This window comes from Drosophila virilis, chromosome X (assembly GCF_030788295.1).
Source record: "Drosophila virilis strain 15010-1051.87 chromosome X, Dvir_AGI_RSII-ME, whole genome shotgun sequence".
Classification (NCBI taxonomy): domain Eukaryota; kingdom Metazoa; phylum Arthropoda; class Insecta; order Diptera; family Drosophilidae; genus Drosophila; species Drosophila virilis.
The window spans coordinates 22,204,915-22,231,570 of record NC_091543.1 but is presented as its reverse complement, the minus strand read 5'-3'; the positions used below and the strand labels follow the sequence as shown (position 1 = coordinate 22,231,570).

Sequence of the window (26,656 nt, the reverse complement as noted above, 5' to 3'; positions counted from 1 at the left end):
ACTGGTACGTATATATCGCACAGCTCTAAGCTCAACAAGCACAATAAATTTAAATGGCATCTTTAAGCAACCTAAAACAAATACCTACATTGTCCTCACCAACGGGCGTGGGGCATCGCCAAAACTATATACCAGAATTGGAGCAATATCCAACAATTAATCTAAAGAACGAGCTACTCAATCCATCAGCTCACCGCTTTTCTGTGGGCCACAGCTTCATACCGGTCGAGAGCGAAAGCGTGCCGAAGCGCATTTCGCGCACATTCTTCGATGGCGGCTTTTGGGAATCGCTGGCGGAGGCGCGTAGCGAAAAAACGCGCGAACAAGCGCCTCTTATAAGCAAAACAGCCGATTACATTGCGCATCTGCTGGACCTCTATAGCAGATTTAAATTAAAGGTATTTCCTCACACACAGCAGCTGAGCGCTGAGCGCATTGCTCAATATGCTGAGACCAGGTGCGATCTCTGTTCTCTATGTAGTATATCTATACGTGATACTATAAGACTTGCCCTTATACATTTTTCAGAGATTGGGTGAACAGCTCTGTTCGCTATATCGCCTGGCACGTGCATCTCTTTAAACTGGCCGTGGCCGGCGTGGACGACGTGGTGCGTGTTTACAGTAAGATTACAGATAATAATGCCGGTATGGGCCCCGTGCTGAAAAGCCCAACACAAACCCAAATAACATGCATGGCCTGGCGGCCGCTGTGTGCCTTTGAGCTTGTCGTTGGCTGCCGTCAGGGCTTGTGCTTTTGGATAATTGACAACAATCTCCATCTGGGTCGCACCATCAATCCCAGTCACACATTAAAACAGTGCGTAAATCTCCAGCTGAAGCGTGCCATTACTCAGCTTATTCATTTGTGTTTTCAGTCCGGACAATCTACCCATCAGCTCGCTGCAGTGGAACAAGGATGGCACCTTGCTGGCCACCGCCTCCATTGGTGATCGCGCCATACTCATTTGGCATCCTGACAGTAAAAGGTTGAAGCCGCTGAAACGTCTGGGTCCACCAGGCTCTCTGCTCAGCTGGTCACCGTGCAATGAATGGATCTTTGCGGCAACTGTGGATCGGGTGTTTCGCGTGTGGAAATGTCACGATCGCTGGACCTCAGACCGCTGGGTATGCGATGGTGGCAACGTTCAAGCCGCCTGCTGGTCTCCCTACGGTCGCTTTCTGCTATTTGCGAGCACTGCTGAGCCAATTTTGTATCGTCTTCAATTTGTTCAGCTGCTTCTCCAGTCATGTAAGTGCTCCGGCCGGACTTGAATCACTTACCCAATGCGGGCACTGCTGGTACAGTGCGTGTCTGGCGAGTTAATGCAAGCACACGCCTCGCAGCTTGCCCAAGAGCAAACCCAAAACTAGTTAGGTTGGCATGCAACAGGTAGACGACTGCTTAAGCATCCAGATCGTCTGTATAATGCTGCCTACATGCTTTGTCATATTCAAAGCGCGTTGTGTCTTTTAATGTTTTATAAACTGATTCCCATTTGCCTTGCTACAGCGAAATCCGATGATAAGGAAGTGCTGCCCGTTGCCGACCTAAATGCTTGCACCTTGGATAGCAGCAAGCATACGCTCATTGGAGGCACTGTCCAGCAATTGGTATGGGATCCGCAGGGCAAATATCTGGTGATCACCTTCAAGTCAACCAATTCCATTGCCATTTTCCGCACATACATACAGAAGTACGATTTGCAAATTTCGGGCGGTTACTACTTAAATGGCCAAACGACGGCCGAGTATCCCAGCTTTGTTTGCTTCCAGCCATTGAACAAGGACAACGATCGCTCGGTGCTGACCATTGGCTGGTCAAGTGGTCGCATTCAGTTCTATGCTTTACATTAAACGATTCTATGTGAATAGGATTTATTTATTTTTATGTATTTGGTTTTTATAAGCGTTAATAAAGGTACACAAATAACATGTTGGAATTAAAATAACAGCTCGCTGACAGAGGAGCATTTGATCTTGTGCTAAGAGTTAGACTTAGATGCTAAAAAAGTTTTGGTTACTGGAAAGTACAAATAATTGACACAAAGCTGAAGCTCGTGCACAAATTAAGATCTATTGAGAAACAAGTCCAAGGTATTGTCTTCGGCTATGTTATGGTCGTGCACAAGACCAAATGTGTCGCGTTTTCAAATATACTGGGATAACAATCATACCTTATATAAATATATATATATTATATACAAGAAATATGCCAAACAGAATAATAACGATTTCCATACATGTAATATACGCATATATATATACATATATGCTTACACACATACGAATAACAGAACAAACAGTTAAACGATTATCAAACATAATAAGGATACATGAAGGTTAGACGTCCATGCTAAGCGCATGCGGGATCACACTTGGAGAAATACTAAATTTAATGTGTATCATAAAATACGACTGCTGGTGTGTGTTTATACTAAGTTAAGATCAGATTTGCGTTTATATTGGTCCCAGTGCATGTAGCCTGAAGGCGCACTAGATGCTCCCATTTTAGATGTCTCCAAAGAAATAGCCCAGCGCCTGGGCAGCACGCACGCGCACCGTCACATGCTCATCCTTGAGCAACACTGCAATCTTGCCGGCTACAGACTCGGTTTGTGCATTCCGCTCGCTAAGGAAATTGTGCAGTATGCCTAAGGGTAAATATGTTTATAGATTTCGCTCATTGTAATCAACATTGGGATGGACACCTACCGATAACAATGGCCGCACTGCCGCGCACTTCTGGCCACTGGCTACGCAGCTTGGGCATGCACGAGTCTATAAAGTCCTGGATGTGTTCGGTCAGTTCCAGTGCCTGTTAATGGTTGAAAGTTAAATGGTTTATAGCATCGCAATTATCCTCTCATACTTACGATCACTTTGACAAAATCTACGATAAAGTTGCTGTAGTTAAGTGGACGCTGCTGATCCGCGTCGCTCACGAGCTGCTGCTGGGCAATCTCATTGACGCGTACAGCGCGCAGCAGGCGGCAGACACGTCTTAGGGTGCCTTTGCAAGCGGAGGCAATGGCCGGCTCGCTCTCGCTCAGGTGGAGCAGCAGCGGAAATAGATTGGCAAAGAGCTGTTCGCGTAGTGCCTCCATCGATGACGTTGGCGAACTGCTGCCGTCATCATGTTTTGATTCGCACAAATCCCCAAATAGAATAATTGCCGCCTCGCGCATTTCCATCGAATAGCTGCCAAAGAAGGGACGTATGCGTATGGCCAGCGAGACATGAAAGGGCTCGACTCGATCACTGGGCAATGCCTGTAAAATGCGTGAGAGTCCGCGCATGCTCTCCAGCGGTACATTGATTAGACATTCGCCAACCGTATCGTCGACACCCTTGAGCAGAGCCTGTATTGCCATCTCCGAATAGCGCGGTGACTCGTGCTCGCCCAGCTGGCCCACATAGCCCATGCCCTGCAGACTGAGGCCGCGCACAACCGCATTGGGATCGCTTAGAGCTGCACCCAGATGTAGCATTAGGCAGCTGGCCAGTTCGCCGCACGGCTTGAGCGGCACAAGGCGCGAATATAGGCCAACGGCTGCAACGCGCTGGCCATCATGGGGCGAGGCCACGTACTTGCTTAAAGCATTTACCAGCTGACGCATGCCTGGGCTGGTTAGCTGCAGCTGATTGGCCAGGCCAATGGCCATCGGGGTCAATAGCTCAATGTAACTGTGCCAGTCCGTGCTGGCAGCCAGTTGGGTATTAACCGTCAGCACGGTGGCAATTTGCTCCATCTCCAAATTGTTGAGGAATGCCTGAAATGTTTCGAGTGCTATTTGGCAGGGATTCAGTTTGATTAGCTCCTTGTTGGGCACAAATCCAAACTTGCTGGATGACTTATTCGGCTGGCTGGGACTTGCCGGCGGGGCTGCTGGCATGGGTGCGGCCAGATTCGTATAGCTGGACAGTGAAGTCAACAGCATGCTGAACATCTCTGCAAATCTCGCCTTCAATTGCTGCAATCAAAACCACAAGCAATTAATTCACAAATCTTGGAAGCTTGCCCACAGGCTACTCACATCATGTATGTCCTTGCAGGGCAGCATCTCGTGCAGCGCACAAAATATGGCAAACGGCTGAACGCTTGCCAATCTTTGGCGATCGTGTGGCATGCTACTCGCATCCTGCGGTTCGTGCAGGCAGGCGCCGCTGAGCAGCTGCAAAAAGTTGTCCAGCATAAGGCCGGTGAGCTCCGTATCATTGCAGACCAGATGCCAATACTCAACCAGATGCTCATCGTAGGGCAGCGGCTGTTGCAGCATCTCCGCGCAGACGAGCTTCGGATGGTGCTTGGTCAAAGCCACCAGGGCCTTAAGTACGCCTGACTTGGCACGCGGCACATCGCACAGTTGCAGCGCCACCAGACTGTCCTTGACCAGATCGGGTACGGCATGGAATAGCTCTGAGCCCTTCTGCTGTATGAAGAACTTTAGGACAACACTAGCGCCAATGGTGGAGCTCTGTTCCGGATCGCGCAGGGACTGCAACAGAGTTTTACTTGAAAAAAAGAAGAAAATAATTGAAATAAGAGTACCCAAACTATATACTTTTTTGTTGCAAAAAGTTAAAGATTTATATATATATATATATTTACATCTATATCAAAGTTTTACTAACAATTTTGGGTGTCGGACTTAGAAGCGAGAAGTCTCTGGTTTGTCTTAGGACTTTGAATAATAATTCCTTGTTCTGATCAAGTTGGTCTCTGAGCTAGCTGTCATCGGACACAGCAAGCCTGCACAGACTAGAATAAAGTCCTCAAAGACTTTCACAAAATGAGCGGAATATTCAAAATCTTCGGCACTTTCTATCAACTGGTAAGAATCAAAAGTGATAAAATAGGAATACCCAACGGATCCAGACGAAGAGGACCATAACAAACTATATATTATTTAGGCTGCCTTAGCTGCAAATAAAATCTTATTCGGGGCCTTGGACGATGAGCCATCTGCTGAAGAGGATGAAAGCCAGGAAGAGTCCACCGATGATGCGGATGAGTTGTACGACGATCCGATCAATATAAGCTCGAGTCCGAATAAGGAAAGGGAAGTTCACTGCGTCTGTGAGGAGGTTAATGGTCGTTTACATAAGCTCTACGATCTGCGGGATTACGTATTTGATCCTCAAGACGATATGCAGCAGGCCATGCGTCGCGAAGCAGCTCGTCAAAGGGCGCAAGCTGGATACTCCCAGCCCCTAAGCCTGACGCGTAGCATCCGGCGCACGGTAGAGCAACATTTGCAATTTGTTTCTGAAGATTACTTATAAATAGTTCATTTACATTATTCCTTCATATATTCCAAAAGTCACTAATCGATTGATGTCAATGATTTGTTTCGTTTCCAAATTTGTATTTTGATAGCTCACACGGGTTTGTGAGAGACACAAATAGAAGATTCCATTAGCTGGAAAGAGATAGCGTTGCATCGTCGCATCTTCCCTTCAATTTATATTATTACAACGAAATCCGACCCAAATTATAAGCATTTATATAAAATATATAAATATATCGGTCAGCAGCCTTTCGTTCTCAGACTAAAATAGAAGTTTAAGTTTTTTATTAGCATCCACAAATCGTTTGGAAACCCATAAATTGGTCTTTTTTTTAGGAATCTCCATGCTTGCCCCAACGTTAATATGACAGCTGTACTTGCAGCTAAAGAAGCATCCTGTGCTTAGTTTCGAACAGGGATTGATTTGCAGATAGATACCCAGTCGAATGGGTAGACGTGCGATGCCTTATCGAGACTGCGATCTTTGAATTTGCTTAACAGATTTTTTCAATTACGAATACTTTGAGCAAGGCTAGAACACATAATATGAACGACCAGTCGGGTCGTCTGCTCTCTGTGTGAGGCTGAACCAGCCGGAAGAGTTTTATCTTGATCCTTAGAGGAATTCATCAATAGTCTGCCTAAAATTGTTGAAGGTAGGCCGATATAGCCTAGGACATTGACCAAAAATATATACGCGTTTGCCATTTGAGAACAGAATGATTGCACTACAGACAACGTCTAGTTGCGCTATTATTATTATGATCGAGTACGTCCCGAGCTAGTTGCCATGCGGCACAACATTTTAGCACAGCTGAAAATATAGTCCTCAGTCGAGATTTGATTTCATAGCAGTAACATCAAACACTAGCATAAAATGAGCGGAATATTTAACATTTTTGGCACTGTTTATCAATTGGTAAGAATTATTGAATGGTGGAGAGTAAAATAAAAGTTAAATGGAAAATGTCAAGGATCCTTTAGGCTGCCTCAGCTGCGAACATAATCTTCTTCAAGCGCTTAAGCGATGAGCCATCAGTTCAAGATGACCAAAACCAGGAAGTGAACACTGATAATACGGATGAGGAGATGTCGGATGAACAAATTGAATTGCCTAACTATAAGCCGGTGAGGGAGTTGCGCCGCAGCGCACGTCTAAGGGAGAAGAAGCGGGAAATTCATTGCGTCTGTGCCGAAGTTGATGGTCAATTTCACAAGCTCTACGAACTGCCCTACTATGTCGTAAGTCCTTCGGCCGATATGAAGCAGGCCAAGCGCCGGGAAGCAGCTCGTCAAAAGATGAGGAATAGGAACCCAGACCCAGAAGCTTGACTCAAAGTAAATGGCTTACGAAAGAGAGAGAGAGAGACACACACACGCGCATACGACCTTTGTTTTTTAGATAAGTTATAAGTAGTTGAATTTATTTATTGTTGCCACATGCATTCAAAATTCTCTATTCGAGTTAATGCTTGATTCAAAATTCTGCTTTGATACTTATGTACGAATTTTCGAGAAACAAATCAAATTAAGGGGAGGTAAGCAATTCCAGCGTTTGCCAGGGAAACTACAAGAGCTGGAGTCTGATATCAGAATTAAACATAAAAGGTTAATCCATAAACTGTTGTGGTTGAGTTATTTATGTCGTAAGGCTAAGCTAGAACCTGGCTTTTGTTTGGTTTTTTAATTCTAAATATCAAACATGCCATTTGAATAATCTATTCATGAGCTTGCAAATGCTCGTAAAATGCTGCTATTATCCTTCAATTCAATTTTAACAATTTGACTACGATTCAATGAAATGGAGAGGCTAGAGCTAATAGATAATGAGCGAAAAGTTGATCAAAAGCTGATGTGACAAGATATTAAAAATCATACTAACCAGAATTGCAGATACTGGAAACTGGAAATGCGTTGCGCTATAATCTTAGCAATATCGCCAGCCAGATTATAGATTTGCTTGGGCTCATCCGTGATGATGTGCTCCTTGATGGATTCAATCTCCTTTAGCCATTCGGCGCTGCTGTCAATACTCGCTATGGTCAGTGTCTCATAGATGCAGGCGATTTCCAGCGTCTTTTGCAGTATGTCCACTGATACCTGGCGCACGGTGCCATTGGAGTCGATGCAACGGGGCACAATTTTGCCTAGCATTTGGCCAGTCTGATTGAACTTGGAGGGCGCCTCACAGCCGCCAATTTTCATGGACTTAATGTATACCTCAAGTGTGTTATTTAGCACATGGCTGGCGCAGATGCGCACCTCTGAGTTCTTGTCCCGCATCCAGCACTCCAGTATGCCAATGATCAGATCCAGCGTTGAGGGTGACGGATCCAGTTCAACAATGGCGCGAACCAGTGCATTAAGCTGTGGCAGCGATTCGTTCAGATGCTTGGCAAGAAAGCTGTTGTGCTCATCCTCCTCCTGCGAATCAAATTTCATTTTCAACTGCCTGGCGCAGCCGAAAAAGTTTTTGCAAGCTATTTCAAAGATGATACTGCCGTCCACGCACTCAGAGCTATCGCTGCCGCCTGCCAAAAATATAGCAACAAAGTTATTAATGGATTAAATACTTTATCCGTTTAGGTCTGTGCACACTCACCGATGCGTATGAAATCTGTGCCCAGCTTCAAAATGGTGGGCAGCAATGGCAGGTCATGGAAGGGCGATTCAATGGGTATACTGAAGACAGTTTCCATGATTTGCTTGCGATGCTTGAGCGGAGCTGGCAGTTGTTCTTTGGTGACAATTAGCTGATTACAAATACTAAGCAGCGTTTGTAGTATGGCCGACATAATGGTCTGATCCTTGTGACCGGCCAGTTGTATCATTAAGAAGTTGAGCATGGTATCATCTAGATGCTGCAGCGATTGCAACGGATCTGCCTCGTCCATGATGCGGCCAAAGGCTTTCACCACCAGCAAATTGCTCTTGTAGTTCTCTAGCTCCTTGTGCGTGTCCTTTATAAAGTGCAGATTGCTAAAGAAACCCGTTGAATGTTTGCGTCCGCCCATTTGCGCCAGTTCCGATAGCTTCTTGATCACATGCGCCAAGTGTTGTCGGGCTATATAGCCGAGTGCCCGAGCGCATGGCTCGATGCGTCGCTCGTATTCCGCATGCTTGATGTGCTTATCGAGACGCTCCTGTCGCGCCGTTGTTACAATCAAATCTATCTTGGTATGGATGCAGGCGACATCCGTCACCTGACAGAGTGTCAGCGCCACAGACTGCAGCAGCATGCCCCGCTCGGCGCTCAGATCCGGCAGCTGCCACTCTGAGTGCGGCAACTGCATGGGATACAAATACATTTGATCGCCCAGCTTGATGGCCAAGCGCTGCGGAAACTGCTCATCGCGTGCGCCCAAAAACTCGTTGGTCTCCAGCAGGAAGTCTTGCAGCTGCTGCAGATATGCCTGCGGCTTGTTGATGTGCAGCAGCATGTCGGAGATACGGCGGTTCCAGAGCTCCTCCAGTGCTGGATTTAGCTGCGGATGATAGTACTTAAGGAAGCTGAGTATGTTCGATGCACGTTTGATGCACTGCTGATTGCCCAGCAGAGCCAAGCAGCGTGCATAGATGCTTTCGGCGCTGGGCACAATCACTTTGCCGCGCTTCACCACGCCTCCGCGATCCTCAGCAGCTGGCGCCGCTGCTTCGCCACCTGCTACCGCTGGCGACGATTGTTGGTCCTCATCGTCGGCTATGTCGTACTCAATGTGCGGCGATTTGGCAAACAAGCTGGCTAAGCACTTGGCCAGATTGCCGCAAATGTCTGTGTAGTCCAATAGCAGAAAATAGTTGAGCAACTCGCGTTTGAGCAGCTCGTCAAGTGTACCCACCGTGGAGGCGAGCATGAATAGCGTATTCTCGCAACTTAGCACCAGGGTGGCATGCTCCTCCAGGGTGCCATGCTCCTGGCTAATTTTGCTGTATTTGCAGCTGTGACGCACCACAAACCACACAAACTCTTTGTCCCGGATAAGCGATTTCTGCGCGAGCGCCACAATGGTCTTGAGCAGCGTTAGTTTCATCTTGACGCTGCGCTCGGCCAATATCAGCTGCTTGAGGCACTCGATGAGCGCCTGCAGGCGGCTTTCAATGTGCACCGCACAGCTGTTCAGCAGGTGCGTCAATATAAGCAGCGATTTGATGCGCTCCCGTTCGCTGTTGTTACGCAGATGGATGAGCAGCGTATCCATGATCTTCGCTGCGTAGTTGCCTGCCAACAGATGAAAGCAGCGCAGCACCTCGTAGTGGCCCTTGACCGTCTGTGGCTTTTCATAGTCCGGATAAACGCAGACTAAATCGAAGAGGTGCGTTATCAGCCCGTCGACTACTCCATCCAGGACGTGAGCGTGCATCAAGAGATTCGTTTTCAGCACTGAACACAAAAATTGTGTGACTGCATTGCGATCGACGCTGCGCCGATAGAGCGTCAGAATTTGCGGCACCAGCCGCGGCGCTTGGTCCAATATCCGATCGCTTGGCAACAACGGATACATGCTGGACAGTGCCTGCAGTATCTCCATGCATACCTTAGGCTCACGCGAGTGCAGCCACTGATTGAAGAGCACGTCGTAGGCAACGCTGATTTCCGTGGCGCAATTGGCGGCCGCCTTGGCTTCGCCTGTGGGCGTGTTGGTGCCGTGTTCCATAAGCGCCTCACTAAAGCGTCCGATTGCATAGGCATATGCCAGCTTGACGTGATCCTGCTTAATGCCGCCCAAATGTGGCAAACAACGCGCCAATATTGTCTTGATGTGCGGCACCAGCCCAGCCGTATTGGCCATGGCCAGCTGGCCGAGGCACTGCATCAGCATAAAATGCGGCACAGTGCTCGAGGGGCCACTGTGCGCTTGCAGTGCCTCAACCACCAGGTTGCAGTCATCGCCCCGACCAATGCACACGAGTATATGCAATGAGGGATTCTGTATTAACGGCACATGCTGATCCACGCTGCGTGTCAGTTCCTCTAAGGCCAGGGCAATCAGTTTTTCATTAGCTGCCGTTGGCAACGGGGTGTCCGCGGCAACCACCCGATGAATGCAACTGAAACATCAACAATGAAATAAACAGCACTGGAAAATATCGGTAAGCACTTACTCCAATATCATGGACACAGTTTGTTCGCTAAGCTTAGCGTTTTTGGCGCGATAATCAGTCAGTATGAGCGTGGCACGCAATGGATGCGTCTCCAGAATCTTCACTATCGCCTGCTGCATGGCCTGACGCACTTGCTCATCTTTGTCAGTCAGACCATCAAATATGTTGGACATCACGCCTGTGGAATGCACAAACACACTAACTTAACGGGGGCGTTTCTCAATAGGTTTGCAGCTTGAGTTCACGCCGAAGTCGGTTCAAATAAATCAAGCAGGGCGACTAAAAAGATCAGTTTATTCCTTTAATATAACATCTGCTGAAGCACTACGATTGGCATCATCATAGATTGTATTTCGTTTTGCTGATGAGCACTTTGCGATGACAAACATGCTAGTGATAAGTTTAGATCTCTAACTGGAATCTAAAGTATATAGGCTTCTATGCCAAACGCAGAACAATGTATAGAAAGAAGTTAGGATGCTTGTAATCGAATCTTGGCACTGGATGCAGGGTATCTTTATGTCGGACACTGCAGAGCAATGGATTATTTTTTAGCTAAAATATCCCCTATTTTGTTGTATACTTATAACAAAGAACATTTTTTCGCCAGTTCCATAGATAATAGCTATCAGCTGACTTTAATTAATATCACATAATTTTCGTTGATGTACTTTAAAAAAAAAAAGTACAATTTGAATGAAGTGTAGGCAAGGGCTACTCGTGCCGCTAATCTACCAGCAAATGCTGTATGTCGGGCCGGTAGGAGGGCGCATCAATAGAAACATTAACATTGAGAGCTGAGTGGGTTGCCTTTCATAGGGCTCAAGCTCAGTGTCGGGTCGCAATTGTAAATGGGCCACGGGTTGAGGCCCATAAAAATAGCTCAATCAACAGGTCACACATACGCACACCAAATACTAAATACACACAAGTCTGTGTGTGTGTGTGCGAATCCTTTTCAGGATAGCAAAGCAGCTAATGCGTAGTTATATTTATAGACTGGCCTGTTTTGTAAGCCGGAGCGTTTGTTGGCGCCCTGCGGCCCTTTCTTGAAGGCAGCTTTGTTCTCGAAAATACACGCACAGTTATTTTCATGTGAAATTCAACATATGAGCATATCGGCTGGTGTGTCATGCATATTTAACTCAGATGTACAATATATGTAGCTTATTCAAATGAATACTATAACAATTGGCATTTACCTTCCAGAACTGTGGGCTTATCGGCGTTGGGTGTTGCGGCTGATGGAGCGCCCCCTGGACTACGCTGGCGTTGGTCCATCTTTTTAGTGGAATTGCGAGTTCTCTTCCACTTCTCCAGTTTGACTGAGATGATTTTCTGATTGGTTTGGTTCTTCGAATTGAATTTCACAATGCGCAGCCCCAGCCTCTGGCGCGGCAGTGAGCAACAAGTTTGTTTTTTCCAATGGTCAACTTTTATTTGCAATTTAAGGCTTCTCTTGCGTTTTCACTCAGGCTCGACACAGTTGCTGGCTAGTTGCCACAACAACAACAACAACAACAACAAGCAAACGCCTCCGATTGCACTGTAATTACCCCGTCGCCGAGACTATGAAATTCGAGTGTTCAGCGCAAATGACGTTTTTGATAAATAAAATTTGTGGTCGGTGGTTGTCGTTGTTGTCGTCCAACCGCGCAGCGAAGCGCAGGCGAGCAGTGTATACGCGTTTGTGTGCGTGTGTGTGTCTGGAAAGTTAATGTGTGACGTTGGCATGAATCAGACGGTGGGCGCTACGTCTACACGCGCGATTGATTTCGACACAATGGTAATCAAAACTCTGAAAATAGCATTTGTTTCCCGTTTTTTATGCAATTATTTTGCTACGCGCGGGCAGCACCGTCCTCAAAACAACACTGTAATTGTTATTGATATCGAAACATCGATGTATGCTAAGGAAAATTCAAGTTATAAGATCATGAGACGATGAGTTTCGCTATCGTTTCGATGAAATTCAATTAAGTGCCATCCTTAAGAACTTATAACGGAAAATCGCTCATTCAATGGTGTTGGAAATATTTAATAAACTTTTTGTTTTAATCAGCTTAGGAGAATAACATCGAAATGAGGTAATGAATAAAAAAAAGGTAGTCTAGCGTATTAGTTTATTATTCACATTATGAATTTGAAACTATTCGACGCTTTGTGACTGGCTGCAGCTGATAAGGTATATCGATAGTTTTCAATAGCGTATCTTACAACATGTCAAACTATCAGAACGTAACAAAATAATTTCGATAGTTAATATAAGGTTCGGAACGTATGTAAAATCTTTTTGACTTTTTATTATTGTTGCATCAAATTGAATTAAATTATCTTTTGCAGCGCTGCATAATGCGTTTGCTTAAAGTGGGCAACCGCATGGCCGCTCTGCGTGTGCGTTTGGAGGAGAAATTTACACTGCCAGAGCGTTTTAAAGGAACTGTGGTGGAGAAGTGGGCCAACTACTGGAAAGGATTGTTGCGTGACTACTCAGAAGTGGCCGTTGGCGTCATTAAAGAGTCGTATGCTAAGCCTAAGAAAACGCTGGCATACGGTACATGCTTAATCGCCCTGTACCAGACGGCCAAGAACAATCCAGATCACCTTGCCTTTATGACGCTATTGCGTAAACAAACAAACCGCATGATAACGCTGCCACCGGCACAACAGAACCCCGAATCTGCCGAATATCTGATTATGCTGGAGCGTGCCATCAATCAGAAGAAGCTGCGCCTCCTCTCCCTGGGCTTCTTCACGCTGATGTGGGTGGATATGTATGACGAGGATGACTGCACCTATCCGGCCATTTGTGAGTACACAACAGTAGGCCTTCTGAATTTCCACGAACGCATCATCGATGTGGGCTTTTGGAACCAGTTCTGGCGTCTCAAGTGGAAGATGCGAAATTACGATATCAACTATCTGTGATAGTGTTTGAATAGGCTCACCACAGTGTGCTTCATCTAGTGATCGCGAAATCAACTTGTCTGTTACCTCTGCTTAGTTATGTTTAATATCATAAATTGTACATCATTTCAAGAGAAAACAAACCAATTAGTACAAATTAATATAAGTAATGCGATATTTCCTGTTTCACGAGGCGCTCGCGGGATCTGCATTTGGTTTTTTTGGCTTAAAGTGCGCCTCTAACAGAGCATTACATTCTTGTAGTCCGGAAAGATTCGTTATCTTGCCTTGAAAATTGTTCTCCTTGCCATTGCCTTTGCCCTCGAGTAGCTCAAGAAACTTTGGACCAAGCTGCTCCACCAGCGTCGGTTCACCGCGCAGTACCATATGTCCTTTGGCGCCACTGCCGCTCGACACGCTCTCGGACACGGTCAAAAAATAGAAAATTTCCTCTGGGGCATTTCGCAGAAATGTGTTAATGAAGTCAACTTCGATGCCGTCACGCCGATGAAGGGCAAAGTATTTGGGACGCATAGCTTTGGGCAGATTCTCCAGGCGTTCGGCTTCTGCGTTAGCGAAATCTTTTAACAGCTGTTGAAACGATTTGCGTGTGGATTTCACATTTTGATGCAGCTTTTGCACCAGCTCCAGATGCTGCTGTGGGCCGCCCCTAAAAGATTTCGATTGGATAACATTCTGGAATTCTTCATGATAAGGGAAATGGGTTATCAGGTTATCTTACTTAAGCGCCACTGTGAGCTGCTGCTCGCGTTTGAAGATCTCGCCCAGCTTTCGCAGGACACGTTCACCCACCACAAAATACACCAGAACATTTGACTTGACCTTCTCGGCATACAACAGCTTGATGCACTGTAGTTGGGACAAATTGGTCACGTGTGTGCCGCAGCACATGTTGGACTCAATGCCCTCGATGCGGACAACACGTGCCAGTCCCTCATGGTCCTTGGGCAGGCCGCGTGGTGCGCGTGCATCCTGAAACTCTTGTGCCACCTCCGGGTCCACGAGCAGCACGCTGACAGCGCGACCCTCGCGAATTAGATCATTGGCTTGCCGCTCTATAAGATCAAGTGACTCGCGACTAATAAGATGTGGTGTGCTCAGCTGTATATATGAGACGCTGGCGCCCAGCGACCAGGACGTTGTGTCATACTTGAACTCGCGATCGAACAGTGCTGTTATCAGATGCTGACCGGAATGTTGCTGCATGTGGTCCAGACGGCGCGGCCAATCCAAATGCTGCTGCACTTCGGTACCCTCCTCAAAGCAGGTAGACGACTCGACAAAGTGAATGGCTGTGCTGCCCTTGCGCAAGACATTGCGTACCGGTTGCCCATTGATCGTGCCATAGTCGCAGGGCTGACCGCCGCCCTCGGGAAACAGGATGGTGTCCTCACAGACCAAGTTGACGCCGCGCAGCTGACGCGCTTCTGCGCTATTGTCCTCGCCGCTCCACTCCAAAGTAGCATATTCGCACGAGACGACAGTCGTCCGGAACTGCAAGAAAGACATGGATTAAGCGGTGATGGCATCCTTTGAAGGTGAGTGCATCTTGCCTGCTTAAGGAAGCTGTCTTCCTGACATTTGAAGACCATGTTGTTAGCAGCTGTTTGTTTGGGTTAATTATGAAATCTTTTGGCAAGTGTTGTCATTTACAGGGCCCGAAACCGGCAACAACAAAAACAAATGCACTCGGTAAATATCGTAACGTGTTCGATTGCGTTTGCGTTACGTTACGTTGTTCTGCTTTGCGATGATTCGATACTTTGCGCTTTGTTTTGGGTATTTTTTTGTATATACATTAACTGTGCTTACGTTCCTGGCTTTACGTCTTTACTATTTACGTTGACGCTGTTCATTTAACTGCCATTAACATTAACGCACTCTTTGCATTTGATTTCACATGTAACGGTCGTGGCAGTTTTTAAATTTTATAATTCACGTAACCGTCATACAAATACAAAAGCATATGCCCAACAGCTGTCTGTGGAAGTGGTGGTTTTGGCCTAATTTGTTGCTGCTCATTTCTTTGTTTTGGCCTTTTCTGTTTACACAAACCATTTCATTCAGAACTCCAGCTACCCCCCACTGTTGTCGTCTCGCTCTAACTGACGCCCACTGCCACCAGCTATCCTGGTTGTTGACTGCGCGCGCGCTTAATATACCAGCAGCATGCTGCGTATGCGACCTCTGGTATTCATCCTGTTGTCCGCTCAACAGTTTCTTGTCATCGTCCTGCAGTTTCAGCAGTACGGCGCGTCATTGCGACCCGCTACTGGGTCTAACGTTGATAAGCTTGTAATCGCATACATACATACGCATATATATTTGGAAATATATGTGCATTATCAGCTTATGTATGTATGTGAAGGGCTCTTAATACAGTTAAATGCCTAGACACTCACCTGCGTAGCAGCACGTGTAAAGTGTCCTTTACCCTACGCTCGTTTCGTTATCGTCATATTCGTTTTTATCGTCTGCAGCAGGAGCGTTTCGTTATATAAGGGCCAACCAATTTGCGTGGGCTTTTTATATATGTAAAAGTGCCAGCCGAAAAGTAGGCAACATATAATTGTTGTTGTTAATCTTACTAACTCAATCGCTGACGACGGTACGAAAAATGAATTGAAAATTTAATTTCAAATAAACAATATAGTTAATCAAAAATTGTGGAATGATGTGTATGCACGCGTTGAATTATAAAAATGTTAAAAAAAAATCGTTAAAATATATGTATGTGTTGTTAGAATACAGTATTGGACGACTGACTAGAACTCACGATATCAAAGGGTTTTCAAGGCAACATTTACTGTTGTTTCTGTCCGTGAAAACCATTATCCTGGGTACTTTATCAGCCTGTTTTACTAAAATCCTATCGTATTAGGTATCAGTTGCTGTGGGTGTTCCTGTATGTGTATGCGCGTGTGTGTGTGTGTTGCGTATGTGGGTCGTTGTAGTAAAGTTCATTTGATTGATTTATTATGGACGGGTGCTCCAGCCATGCTGCGCTTTGTCAATGACTGTCAGTATGTGTCCTGAACGGGAGCCCTCAGTCGTCTGTGGGCATGTTTGTGTCTCCGTTGGCTGTTTTATATTGTGTATTTATACACTGATTGATTGTTATTGCTGCATGATACTTTTATATACGTTTTGGTTATTTTACGTTCTTGCTCATTTGCCTGAAATTACAATTTGTTTAGCCGTCACCATCAAGCCCAAAGGAAACTAAGAACAGCACCAATTAAGATGGCGTCTAGTGATAATTTTACTTAGCGCACAAAAGTATGCAATGCGAATGTCACGATTAAGCCGTTAGTTACCTGAGCAGCACAGCACAGCAAACAACCCACGCACATGCACAGAATTTGCCGATTATCAACTCGCAAGAGCGCACATTTCTTATGTACAAAGTACTTGTTTGCTAAGTAAATAACAGTTAGAAAGACTTAGACAAAAGAATTCTTAAAAGTAACAACAAAACTCTTAACGTTTAACTCTAATCGTCGACAATGGCCAATACAGCGCAACTGTTGCGCCGCCAGAGCTCGCGTGACATTGTGCTCAAGAGCCAAAAAAGTATCGATCAATTGGAGCTGCGGGTGAGTGAATCGTGTAGCCTATAAACCAGTTGAACATTGAGCTTATTATATTTGATATTCAAGGAGCTGCGTGGCCGTCTGGTCTCCAAGGAGCATGGCGTCAGTCATCATCATCACACATCACTGCATCACCATCATCAGCCCATGTATGGTGCCACAAATCAGGGCTTCATGTCCGATGCCTTTGACGAGTCATCCGAACTGGAACAGGAGCCACCATTTGGATCCGATGCCAGCACCAGCAAAATTAAGGTCGAGCTGGCCACTGCTGTCGATCAACAGGAACAGCAGGATATCGTTGAGGGCGAGAAGGAGGGTGACGAGCGCGAGAGCTGGGATAGCAAAATTATGTTTCTGCTGGCCACCATAGGGTGAGTAAAGATATACCTGATATACTATACTATATGCATAAATAAAAGCTTAAAAATTAATTAATTCAAGAGTTCAAGTCCTTTTTGAACCCAGAAATTACTCGAACCTTAAATTGGAAAAATTGGCTAAACCTAAGCCGAACTATAATTTAAACCGAAGCATATTTATTTTTTCAAAAGTGCTTTGTATTTATTTCTTAAATTGTTGTGCAGTGTTGAAAATTTAAGTAATTTTGTTAAATACATAACTTCAATTCACTTTTGAAGAATGTGAAGAATGTGTTCAATCAATGTTCGAGCCAAAACCTGGATTTCTGCCTAGTATGTTAAGCGAGGTTTGATTAAATCAAAACCTCAAAGCGAAAAAATGGTTCAGGATTGGAGCTGTGCTTTAAATTCGAAAAATTCGCTGGAATTTCGACAGAATATCTGCAATAGCTCGACAATTCTCTCTGATTCCTGTTTTAATTAAATAACAATACGATTGTCTAGAACTCTTAGCTTGAACTGTTCATGAACTGCAGACATTTTTCTTTTTGCTTGCCATACAGCTATGCAGTCGGCCTGGGCAATGTTTGGCGCTTTCCATATCTGGCGCAGAAGAATGGCGGCGGCGCCTTTTTGGTGCCCTACTTCATAATGCTGTGCATCCAGGGCATACCGATCTTCTATTTGGAGCTGGCCATTGGACAGCGACTGCGCAAGGGGGCAATTGGCGTATGGAGCCAGGTGTCGCCATATCTTGGGGGCATTGGCATCTCCTCGGCAGTGGTTAGCTTCATTGTGGCGCTGTATTACAATACGATCATTGCCTGGTGCTTGATCTACCTGCTGCACAGCTTTGAGTCGCCATTGCCCTGGGCCGATTGCCCGACACGCCTCTACAGGAACTACACGTACGATCATGAGCCGGAGTGTGTGGCATCATCGCCAACTCAATTCTATTGGTATCGCACCACGTTGCAGTGCTCGGAGGGCGTGGACATGCCGGAGAACTTCAATTATCACATGGCCATTGCACTGATTGTGTCCTGGTTTCTGGTCTACATATGCATGGTGCAGGGCATAACATCGTCTGGCAAAATAGTCTATATGACGGCCATATTTCCCTATGTGGTGCTCATCATATTCTTCTTTCGTGGCATCACACTGAAGGGCGCCGCCGACGGGGTTGCCCATCTGTTTACCCCACGCTGGGACACGCTGCTCGATCCGGTGGTCTGGCTGGAGGCTGGCACACAGATTTTCTTCTCGCTGGGCCTCGCATTTGGCGGCTTGATAGCCTTCAGCTCCTACAATCCAGCCAACAACAATTGCTATCGGGATGCAATACTCGTTTCGCTAACCAATTGTGGCACCTCTATGTTCGCCGGCGTTGTGGTCTTTTCGGTGATTGGCTTTAAGGCCACAGCGACCTTTGACCGCTGTACGGAGGACCGAGCCGCTCTGGTTGCCCAGAATCGTACACACAATTTACCCATCTGCGATCTGGAGCAGGAGCTGGCCAATGTAAGTGTGTGTCGCTCATTAAATGTTTGGACTTTTCTAAATCGCAAATTGTCATCATTTGCAGAGCGCCTCGGGTACTGGACTGGCCTTTATCATATTTACGGAAGCGATTAATCAGTTTCCCGGCGCCCAGCTCTGGGCTGTACTCTTCTTTCTCATGCTCTTCACACTGGGCATCGATTCGCAGTTTGGCACGCTGGAGGGCGTAGTCACATCGCTGGTGGACATGAAGCTATTCCCCAATCTGCCCAAGGAGTGGATCGTTGGCGTATGTTGTATCCCTCCCATACAGCAGCAGCTGCTGCATCAGCTTATCCCTGGTTATATTTTTATTGCAGGCACTGTGCCTCTCCTGCTGCCTGATTTCCATGTGCTTTGCCAACGGCGCCGGCAGCTACATCTTTCAGCTAATGGACAGCTTTGCCGGCAACTTTCCGCTGCTAATTATTGCGCTCTTCGAGTGCCTATCGATCAGCTACATCTATGGGGTGAGGCGTTTCTCGGATGACATTGAGATGATGACCGGCTCGAGGCCAGGCTTCTATTGGATGTTCTGCTGGAAGTACTTGTCGCCCTGCGCCATGGTTACCATACTGTTGGCCTCCTTCTACCAGCTGCTGACCGAGGGCAGCAGCTACCCGGCCTGGATCGCGGCTAAGGGCGCCACCGAGAATATGGAGTGGCCACATTGGTGCATTGTCATTGCCTTCATCCTGATACTCTCATCCATACTGTGGATACCACTTGTGGCTATATTGCGGTAAGTTAAAAGCTCTTACAGCTAACATCGCTTCATGCATCTCACTCTGATTGGGCGAAAAGTATATGCCAAATATCTGAAGCAATAGTTAATCGAGCAAGTATATTAGTATTTAGGTTGGTAACCGCTTCATGGGTTTTACTGTCTAAACGTTTCATACCCTTTACAAGGTTCGCTAATTTGTTCTCGTTTTTGACAAACAATAGTCTGTGCGGCATCAAGGTAGTTGAGGATTCGGATCCTGCCTGGTTCCCTGAGGCGGAACTGAAAGAGGTGCACGGCATCGTGCCCCATGAGCCCACCGAGCTGGAGCGCAGCATCTTTTGCTTTAATATGGACGGCACGGAGGGTATGTGCTGTCCCAAATACGGGCTGCCCGAGAAGTCGCTCGAAGAGGAGGAGGAATAAATGCGGCAGCTGCTGCAATTGCTGACAATAACGAAACTAAACAATTATGTGTAAATATGGACAATAACTAAGCCAAAAGCTCGCTCACCGATGGAAGTCAGCGTCAATATCGACAACTATCTGTATCTCCCATGTATGTTATGTATCTATATGTTCCCAAAGACTGCTCGAAAGACAACAACAATGCTAGGAACCCCAATGGCCACAGACAAAAACAACGGTGAACTCAGCGCCTGGTGCGCGGTTTCAGTAACAAAAAATACAAAAAAAAACCAAACAAAAAAAAAAATCAAAATTAATAAAACAAATACTAATAAAAAAACAAAACGACTTAAATCTATAAAATGTTTCCGCATAACTTCATAAATATGTTCAATGTTCTACGATAATTATGTATGTGTGTGTGTATAAGGCAGCTCGGATAGCAGAAATGCCAGTAACAAAATAATCTGAAATCAACTTCGGAAATGAATTTTTTTTTTATTTTGAATATATATAGTTAAAAGTGGGACACATTATGGTACTCACATATACAATACTCGAAACGTTTTGGCATAACCCACATACATATGTATATGTACTACATTTCCGATTTCATATGACGCGCCATATTCGAAGTTGAATCATTAATTTTCACATAAATGAAGAAACGGAAAAATTGAAATGCAAAGTGAAATTGACAACCAGTTGATAAAATGAATTGCTGACTATATATATATATATATACATATGTACTTATATCTAATATATGAAACTACTTATAAATGTATTTATAATGTAATCGTATCTGAAGCGTTTAAAGACGCTTAAAGTTAAAGTGTTTCGATAGTTTGTTCCGAAGTCCTCTATACCTCTATTTTGTTTTTGCCTTTAGTCTATATACATATATATATATGTATGTATACGTGCAATATATGTTTATTGATAAAGCAATGTTGAAACCGTACCATATCTTTTTAGTTATAAATAATAAGTATGACATGTTATACTGCTAGACACACTATATATATGCCCATATGATTGTCTGTTGTGATTCGCTTAGCTTTTTGTGTTGTTGTTCAATCACTTAACAAGACGCCTTGGCTAGAAAAATACCCTATTCTCGTATGGTTCTTAGTTTCTATGTTTAATTTGTAATTGTTTTGTAGTTTCTAAGATGCTTACTGGAGTTCTTTATCAAGTGGGGACAGTATGAAAACTGAAATAAATTTGATCTGTGTTGCGATTATAAAAAACATTTTCTAGCTCTTAAGTCGCTTAAAATACGAACATATCTATTATAATAATAATATGTATACATACAGACATTGTGCATACGTCTATTTTTTGGTCCATATTAGGATCTAGAATATATAGAAATCTAAATGTGTTTAGTTTCTTTTAGTTTTGAATGTTATTCTTAAAAATTGTTAATAATTTCTCAGTACAACAAATGTACTTATTTAAGATCTGAACGTCTTAGCCAAATACATAAGCTGCATAAATTGTAATAACTGAGGTATAGCTAAACGTGATTGGAGCCAGTTACATATATATTTATATGTGCTATATATCTGCGGGCTCTGATCATGCGGTGTTTTAACAGCTATATACTATATAGTATACGTCTACATATATTTTAAATGCCTAACTAAACGAAACCGTTCATCTAGCCGAAATCGAATTGTGTAGGACGACAAGAACTCGCTCTAACTTGGCTATAAATATACTTAGATATACTAAAGGAGTTATAAATATTATTAAAAAAAATATATATATATATCATGCCACTGAAGGAATATACTTACATAAGTACCTATATATGTACGTATTTATGTGTGTTAAATGTGCAATGCAACTAATAATTTATTTAACATAGTTGTACTATATTTACATAAATACATATACACGCATCCATGTATAGTTAAGATTATTATATAGTATATACATGCGTGCATATTGAACTGTATTAAGTGTTATCGATGTTGACAATAATTATGAAAGAATGTTTTAATGCCATATACAATTATACTATACCTAGTCATTCCACCCGCCCCCACCCCCAAAAAGACCCAGCCCACAATTTGCTTACCTACTTATATGAAATTAGCAAGAAATATAAAAATAAACATATATTAATTGAAAAACAAGTAAGAGGTTCTAGTTGGGAGCGCCCGACAAGGGGATACTCTGAACCTTCTTCTTCCAACATCAAATGCATATACATATATATTCTATTTTAGAAGCAACATATCATGTTTCCTGACTCTAGCTCTTATTATTTACCAAAATTGCCCCATCTAAAATTTCAAGTCTATAGCTCTTATATGTTCTGAGATCCTTGCGTTCATACATACGGACGGACGGACGGACGGACAGACAGACGGACATGCCTAGATCGACTCGGCTATTGATGCTGATCAAGAATATATATACTTTATGGGATCAGAGATGCTTCCTTCTGCCTGTTACATACATTTGGATTTTGCACAAATACAATAAACCCTTATACCCATTTTTAATGGGTTGAGGGTATAATCATCGAAAAAGTTTCGATTTTCGCACCGACCTTTATTTTGAAAAAAAGCGATTTGGGTCAAATTTTTGGATTTCCTTTTTTTAATGCCAATCGATAGAACTGATCCTTACGAGTCAAAACTGGTATGATATTGCAAAATCGGACATTATTTGACGGACATATTCCAAAAAATCATTAAAAAGGTTGAGTTTACGAACGAATCGTTTTTGTTAACAACATTTTTCAACCAATCGATGATTAATTTGTTTGAATGCCAACTGATGGTAGGGATCCGTACGCATTCAAAACGGTATAATATTTTAAAATCAGACATTATTTACCCGATATATTAAAAGAAAATCATCGAAAAAGTTTCGATTTTCGCATCCACCTCGATTTTGAAAAGTCGTAATGATTTAGAAGGTAATATCTCCGCGCGGAGTTATGTCGTTTTGGAACATCATATCTCCGCGGGGAGTTATTTCGTTTTTGTCCGCGCGGAGTTATGTCGTTTTGGAACGTCATATCTCCCCGCGCAGTTATGTCGTTTTTGTCCGCGCGGAGTTATGTCGTTTTGGAACGTCATATCTCCGCGCGGAGTTATGTCGTTTTGGAACGTCATATCTCCCCGCGCAGTTATGTCGTTTTTGTCCGCGCGGAGTTATGTCGTTTTGGAACGTCATATCTCCGCGCGGAGTTATTTCGTTTTTATCCGCGCGGAGTTATGTCGTTTAAGAACGTCATATCTCCGCGCGGAGTTATTTCGTTTTGGAACGTCATATCTCCGCGGAGAGTTATTTCGTTTTTCTCCGCGCGGAGTTATGTCGTTTTGGAACGTCATATCTCCGCGCGGAGTTATTTCGTTTTTATCCGCGCGGAGTTATGTCGTTTTGGAACGTCATATCTCCGCGCGGAGTTATGTCGTTTTGGAACGTCATATCTCCCCGCGCAGTTATGTCGTTTTTGTCCGCGCGGAGTTATGTCGTTTTGGAACGTCATATCTCCGCGCGGAGTTATTTCGTTTTTATCCGCGCGGAGTTATGTCGTTTTGGAACGTCATATCTCCGCGCGTAGTTATTTCGTTTTGGAACGTCATATCTCCGCGGAGAGTTATTTCGTTTTTCTCCGCGCGGAGTTATGTCGTTTTGGAACGTCATATCTCCGCGCGGGGTTATTTCGTTTTTATCCGCGCGGAGTTATGTCGTTTTGGAACGTCATATCTCCCCGCGCAGTTATGTCGTTTTTGTCCGCGCGGAGTTATGTCGTTTTGGAACGTCATATCTCCCGCGCAGTTATGTCGTTTTTGTCCGCGCGGAGTTATGTCGTTTTGGAACGTCATATCTCCGCGCGGAGTTATTTCGTTTTTGTCCCCGCGGAGTTATGTCGTTTTGGAACGTCATATCTCCCGCGCAGTTATGTCGTTTTTGTCCGCGCGGAGTTATGTCGTTTTGGAACGTCATATCTCCGCGCGGAGCTATTTCGTTTTTGTCCGCACGGAGTTATGTCGTTTTGGAACGTCATATCTCCCCGCGGAGTTATTTCGTTTTTGTCCGCGCGGAGTTATGTCGTTTTGGAACGTCATATCTCCCCGCGCAGTTATGTCGTTTTTGTCCGTGCGGAGTTATGTCGTTTTGGAACGTCATATCTCCCGCGCAGTTATGTCGTTTTTGTCCGCGCGGAGTTATGTCGGTTTGGAACGTCATATCTCCCCGCGGAGTTATTTCGTTTTTGTCCGCGCGGAGTTATGTCGTTTTGGAACGTCATATCTCCGCGCGGAGTTATTTCGTTTTTGTCCGCGCGGAGTTATGTCGTTTTGGAACGTCATATCTCCGCGCGGAGTTATGTCGTTTGGGAACGTCATATTTCCGCGCGGAGTTATTTCGTTTTTGTCCGCGCGGAGTTATGTCGTTTGGGAACGTCATATCTCCGCGCGGAGTTATTTCGTTTTTGTCCGCGCGGAGTTATGTCGTTTTGGAACGTCATATCTCCCCGCGGAGTTATTTCGTTTTTGTCCGCGCGGAGTTATGTCGTTTTGGAACGTCATATCTCCCCGCGGAGTTATTTCGTTTTTGTCCGCGCGGAGTTATGTCGTTTTGGAACGTCATATCTCCCCGCGCAGTTATGTCGTTTTTGTCCGCGCGGAGTTATGTCGTTTTGGAACGTCATATCTCCGCGCGGAGTTATTTCGTTTTTATCCGCGCGGAGTTATGTCGTTTTGGAACGTCATATCTCCGCGCGGAGTTATGTCGTTTGGGAACGTCATATCTCCGCGCGGAGTTATTTCGTTTTTGTCCGCGCGGAGTTATGTCGTTTTGGAACGTCATATCTCCGCGCGGAGTTATTTCGTTTTTATCCGCGCGGAGTTATGTCGTTTTGGAACGTCATATCTCCGCGCGGAGTTATGTTGTTTGGGAACGTCATATCTCCGCGCGGAGTTATTTCGTTTTTGTCCGCGCGGAGTTATGTCGTTTTGGAACGTCATATCTCCGCGCGGAGTTATTTCGTTTTTATCCGCGCGGAGTTATGTCGTTTTGGAACGTCATATCTCCGCGCGGAGTGATTTCGTTTTTGTCCGCGCGGAGTTATGTCGTTTTGGAACGTCATATCTCCGCGCGGAGTGATTTCGTTTTTGTCCGCGCGGAGTTATGTCGTTTTGGAACGTCATATCTCCCCTCGAGTTATTACCCGAGATATTAAAAAAAATCATCGAAAAAATTTCGATTTTCGCATCGAACTCGATTTTGAAAAAAAAACGTGATGTAACCCCTTGCCATTTTGTCGATTTGGGTCAAAATTTTGAATTAAGTACTTATGATAAAAAAAGGAACTTAAATAGCATTACAGAAAAATTCCCAATAACCATGCTGTTAAAATGTGAAGCGTTTTATTCAATTTAATTAGCATTGAAGTATTGTTTACTATTCTAATAAATATTGCATTTTGTTCTATTGTAAAAAAATATATTCTATCGAAATTCAAAGGATAATATGCAATATTATATATATATATAAAACGATGTGCATTGTGTATAAAAGGACACTTCGATATCATTACGATTATGTTAAAAGTTGGCCAATGATGAACAATAACAACAATTTACCTAATGACAATAAAGCAATTGTGTAAAAAGCCAACTCTAAATCGACTTCTAATTATATTATTTTATAAATTGGCAGCCTTAAGCTATATACTTTAAGGGAAGGAAAAGGTGTTTCTGATACGGACAGATTACTTTTATCATCTTCATTGTTCAAATGTGGACAATAATAATATATGAAAATAAAATATCATTGCTATTATTATTATAATTATTATAATGAGATACGGATATATATAGTTAAAAACTATATCTTTCAGCTCGCAAAATATTATATTCATAAACGTTGTCTAGGATTTGAGACCAGATTCTTGCTTAGCTAAAAGGTTTCGATATATATAAATATATATATGTTCGGCAGTTTTACAGCCTAGTTCACAGAATATTCCAGGCTGGAACTTAGTGTGCCTGAGAGTATTGTTTTCAGAAGTCCTTGATCTTATAATCAAGAGGTAAGAGTGCTTCAAGCCTGTGCATGTGCTTATTTTTATACTTTAGCAGAGGGTATTATAATTTTGTCCTTAAATATGTAACGCTTCGAATGAGACATCTTCTTACATATAAGCCCAATATTATCAAATCAATTATACGGTTTTCACCAATTTTCAAAGGGGTCAGGCTATAAAATGAGTACTGCGCAGTCAGCTGGACCCGACCTTCTTACTTGCTTCCTTCTTTCTGGTACTCATTAAAAAGTGAATAAAATGGAAGTCTTGCATTTTGCGCGTGAATGCGAATCGGGCGGAAAATGGGCGGGTATCTAGAGCCAGGTACGGGGTTCTTTTACTGGGGCGCTAAGCGGTTGCAAGTCTCAGTCTGTTGTAGCTTTGTTGCGAGTCGAGAGCTTTTATGCCTTGCCAGATAACTGGTAGTCTTAACTGAGTTGGCTGAGGCACCTTGCCAGCCGCAGCTGCAAGTCATGCCACGCATTCCTAACGGTCAGCACAACTGTGGTTCTAACTTGTCCAGTCGCAAGCTCTGCCCCTTTGCCCGTTGACACCCCTGGGCTTGCTGCAGCGAAGCGCAACAGGCGGAAACGCTTGCCAGGTGATCAGCCTGGCGGGCGGGGAGTGTAGACAGGCTGCTGGGTAACCAGG

The 26,656-nt window shown here is 44.3% G+C and overlaps 6 protein-coding genes across 10 annotated transcripts; 4 read left to right on the top strand and 2 right to left on the bottom strand.

The window, feature by feature from the left end:
- The first annotated feature begins 9 nt into the window (after positions 1 to 9).
- Positions 10 to 1,932, top strand: Aladin (aladin WD repeat nucleoporin). The gene is made up of 4 exons (XM_002055434.4): positions 10 to 457; positions 529 to 819; positions 878 to 1,251; positions 1,513 to 1,932. The coding sequence occupies exons 1-4, from the start codon at positions 54 to 56 to the stop codon at positions 1,854 to 1,856; spliced, it is 1,413 nt and encodes a 470-aa protein (XP_002055470.1). The 5' UTR covers positions 10 to 53; the 3' UTR covers positions 1,857 to 1,932.
- On the bottom strand, positions 1,861 to 12,278 carry c11.1 (maestro heat like repeat family protein c11.1). The gene is made up of 8 exons (XM_002055435.4): positions 11,596 to 12,278; positions 10,394 to 10,571; positions 7,893 to 10,339; positions 7,173 to 7,821; positions 4,037 to 4,514; positions 2,876 to 3,973; positions 2,715 to 2,817; positions 1,861 to 2,653 (listed from the first exon to the last, which is right to left on the bottom strand). Exons 1-8 carry the CDS (start codon positions 11,672 to 11,674, stop codon positions 2,511 to 2,513), a joined length of 5,175 nt encoding a protein of 1,724 aa, XP_002055471.1. The 5' UTR covers positions 11,675 to 12,278; the 3' UTR covers positions 1,861 to 2,510.
- Positions 4,694 to 6,911, top strand: LOC26530605 (uncharacterized). Of its 2 annotated transcripts, none has more exons than XM_015171272.3 (3): positions 4,694 to 4,834; positions 4,914 to 6,209; positions 6,275 to 6,911. In XM_015171272.3, exons 1-2 carry the CDS (start codon positions 4,793 to 4,795, stop codon positions 5,283 to 5,285), a joined length of 414 nt encoding a protein of 137 aa, XP_015026758.1. In that variant the 5' UTR covers positions 4,694 to 4,792; the 3' UTR covers positions 5,286 to 6,209; positions 6,275 to 6,911. The 2 variants fall into 2 exon arrangements, with proteins under 2 accessions (XP_015026758.1, XP_070063017.1); XM_070206916.1 differs by having other exon boundaries at positions 6,265 to 6,911.
- A 262-nt stretch (positions 12,279 to 12,540) lies between the features above and the next one.
- On the top strand, positions 12,541 to 13,466 carry LOC6631830 (mitochondrial import inner membrane translocase subunit Tim29). The gene is made up of 2 exons (XM_002055436.4): positions 12,541 to 12,671; positions 12,737 to 13,466. The coding sequence occupies exon 2, from the start codon at positions 12,746 to 12,748 to the stop codon at positions 13,319 to 13,321; it is 576 nt and encodes a 191-aa protein (XP_002055472.1). The 5' UTR covers positions 12,541 to 12,671; positions 12,737 to 12,745; the 3' UTR covers positions 13,322 to 13,466.
- Positions 13,384 to 15,035, bottom strand: LOC6631831 (alanyl-tRNA editing protein Aarsd1-B). The gene is made up of 3 exons (XM_002055437.4): positions 14,875 to 15,035; positions 14,043 to 14,815; positions 13,384 to 13,970 (listed from the first exon to the last, which is right to left on the bottom strand). Exons 1-3 carry the CDS (start codon positions 14,911 to 14,913, stop codon positions 13,487 to 13,489), a joined length of 1,296 nt encoding a protein of 431 aa, XP_002055473.1. The 5' UTR covers positions 14,914 to 15,035; the 3' UTR covers positions 13,384 to 13,486.
- Positions 15,036 to 15,539: 504 nt separating this feature from the next.
- LOC6631832 (sodium-dependent neutral amino acid transporter B(0)AT3) lies at positions 15,540 to 25,692 on the top strand. Of its 4 annotated transcripts, none has more exons than XM_015171201.3 (7): positions 15,540 to 15,929; positions 16,841 to 16,917; positions 16,981 to 17,288; positions 17,840 to 18,797; positions 18,862 to 19,065; positions 19,136 to 19,557; positions 19,764 to 25,692. In XM_015171201.3, exons 3-7 carry the CDS (start codon positions 17,062 to 17,064, stop codon positions 19,963 to 19,965), a joined length of 2,013 nt encoding a protein of 670 aa, XP_015026687.1. In that variant the 5' UTR covers positions 15,540 to 15,929; positions 16,841 to 16,917; positions 16,981 to 17,061; the 3' UTR covers positions 19,966 to 25,692. The 4 variants fall into 4 exon arrangements, with proteins under 4 accessions (XP_015026687.1, XP_032295849.1, XP_070062996.1 ...); XM_032439958.2 differs by having other exon boundaries at positions 15,540 to 15,675; positions 16,519 to 16,917; positions 19,764 to 25,691; XM_070206895.1 differs by having other exon boundaries at positions 15,540 to 15,679; positions 16,519 to 16,917; positions 19,764 to 25,691.
- Positions 25,693 to 26,656: the final 964 nt, after the last annotated feature.